Genomic DNA, 2,661 nt, shown 5'->3' with positions numbered 1-2,661 from the left:
GAGAGAAGGAGGGAGGGAGAGAGAGAGAGAGAGACAGAGAGAGAGAGAGAGAGAGAGAGAGAATCTCTTTACATAACCCTGACTGTCTTGAACTCATTATGTAGACTAGGCTGCCTCAAACTTACAGAGATCCTCCTGCCTCTGCTTCCAGAGTATTAAGATTAAAGACGTGTCCCACCATTCCCAACCCTTGTCATGGTGTTTTATGACAGCTACAGAACCCTAACTGAGACACCCACCACCTCAGTTTTTTGTTGTTGGCTTAGAAGTCTGGGGCTCAAATCACACATAAACTAGCCAGCGCCATTACGCGCTCCCACATACAGGGCATCTTTGGGTGCTCCTCTCCAGGTCTTACCTTTCTGTTTTCCTCCATGTCTCTGCTCCACGCCTCTGACTCATGGGTGCTCTGACTCTCTCCTGCTGCTGCCTGGCTTCTCTCCTGCTGCTGTACGACTTCTGGTACCTGCCTTTACCCCTCTGGCATGGGCACTCTCTGGCAACCTTTCTATCATCTTACAGCTTGGGTGACAGGATCTCACTGTTAATCTGACATTTAATTCACAGGTAAGAGTTATGCATCTCTTCTAAGTCTTTTACGTGATTAAGCTTATGTATTTTGTTGTTTTAAATAAATTTATAACGTGTTAAAAAACTAAAGTTAAGTACGTGAGCACTGAAATTTGTTTTTGTAATTGATCAAAAGGGAAAAATAGGTTCCAGGTGAATTAAGACATCAATTAAGATTTTTTTTAAAGTAAAAGTTAAATGCAGATTTTCAAATCTCTTACTGGCTTAAAAATGGTTATCTAACAGTGTATTTTATGTTTTTTTCTCCTTTAGATGTCAATCTTTTGTTGAACTTTGTTATTTTTCTGCCACCATTTAGAAACTAGAGTTTTAAGTGGTATGTTATTGATTTTCTTCAGAATTCTCTGTGCCATCTAATGGATTTTAGATCTCATAGTGAAACTGCATTACGGGCACATTGTAGAGAATTAAGATTTAATAAATTGGGTGTGATGGCACAGGCTCCCCTTATTTAGGAGCCAAAGGCAGGGGGATGGCAAGTTGGAGGCCAGCCTGGGCTACCTACAGAGACTGTGTCTCTAAAACCCGATATGACGCAGCAGGTGAAAATGCTTGCTACCAAGCCTGATGATCCAAGTTCAGACCTTGGGATACACACGGAGAGGAGAGCACTGGCTCCTAAGAGCTGTCCTCTGACCTCCACAGGCATGCCGTGACACTCCTGTACATGTGTGCGCACACACAGACACACAGGCACACAGACACAGACACACAGGCACAGACACACAGGCACACAGGCACAAACACAGACACACAGGTACACACAGACACACAGGCACAGACAGAGAGACACACAGACACACAGGTACAGACACACAGACACAGGCATACAGACACAGAGGCACAGACACACACACACAGACACACCGACACAGAGGCACAGACACATAAACACAGACACAGGTGCCCAGACACTCAGGCACAGGCACACACAGACACAGAAGCACAGACACACAGGCACACAGATGCACAGACACACAGATGCACAGGCACAGACAGAGACACAAAAAAAATCAAATATAATAAACATGTAACAAACAGAAGAATAACGTTATCAAATAGTTTGCAGTCAGTTCTCTGCGGGCCTGTGCCTCTCTCATTTAAAATGCATCAATGGAAATCGATAGTGTGAACCTTCCCTCACTGGTGGTTGTAAAAGCTCAGTCTCACTGACTCCTGAAACGTTAGCCATGCTTGTCACTCAGTGGCCGTTGGCCTCCTTGGCTGTAATTACAGGACTCGTTAAGCCTTTGCATTTGGAAAAGGTTTAAGCACAAAGCTGCTAGATAGATCTTGGGCTTTCTGTGTCTCTTATTGAAATTGTTTGTAAAAGAAGACCCACTTATCATGGAGTATCTCGTGGTTAAGGGCACTGGCTGCTCCTCCAGGGGCCGTGTTTGGCTTCTAGCACCACAGCCCCCTGTAACTTTATCTGCAGGGGATCTGATGCTCTCTGTAGAATCTCACAGGGGTTTTAGAAGGATGTGACGTGGCAGGTGTGAGCATGCTTACCTTGTGGTGCTGTGTGTACAGGGACAGGTCCACAGAGGGAAGAGTGGTGTGTCACCCCTTCTTAGGGGACTGGGTTGGAGGATGCTGGGGAAAGATGTCCAGAGGAGATGGTGGCTGTGAGCTAGCTGAATTCTGAATGGAAGGAGATGAAGAATAGGTGGAGATAGGATGTTTGGTATTTCCTGCTTCACCTCTGTCCCTAAGTGAGCATTAAACTATATTGTAAATATGGCAACATGGTACAGCTCAGGAGCCCAAGAGGTAACAATCAGTTCCATTTGACATCACCATCGATTTCCTTTCTTTCAGAGAATTAAAGACGGCAGTACCATTGACTCAGTTAAGACAATCTGTGTGGGGGATCATATTGAATGTATAAACGGAGAGAATATTGTCGGGTGGCGCCACTTTGAAGTCGCCAAGAAGTTAAAGGAATTGAAAAAAGAAGAACTCTTTACCTTGCAGCTAATAGAACCCAAGAAGGCGTTTGGTAAGTTGAGCGTGTGTGTGTGTGTATGTGTGTGTGTGTGTGTGTGTGTGTGTGTGTGTGTGTGTGCA

At 44.9% G+C, this 2,661-nt stretch overlaps 1 protein-coding gene across 1 annotated transcript in view; it reads left to right on the top strand.

Annotated features, from left to right (window-relative positions):
- Gipc2 (GIPC PDZ domain containing family member 2) overlaps positions 1–2,661 on the top strand; it is an 80,017-nt gene that overhangs the window by 40,955 nt on the left and 36,401 nt on the right. The window contains exon 4 of the mRNA XM_031375873.1: positions 2,413–2,593. Coding sequence (XP_031231733.1) covers positions 2,413–2,593 — 181 coding nt within the window. The remainder of the gene's footprint in view (positions 1–2,412; positions 2,594–2,661) is intronic.

This window comes from Mastomys coucha, unplaced genomic scaffold (assembly GCF_008632895.1).
Source record: "Mastomys coucha isolate ucsf_1 unplaced genomic scaffold, UCSF_Mcou_1 pScaffold16, whole genome shotgun sequence".
Classification (NCBI taxonomy): Eukaryota; Metazoa; Chordata; class Mammalia; order Rodentia; family Muridae; genus Mastomys; species Mastomys coucha.
This window is presented reverse-complemented; position numbering and strand designations above follow the sequence as displayed.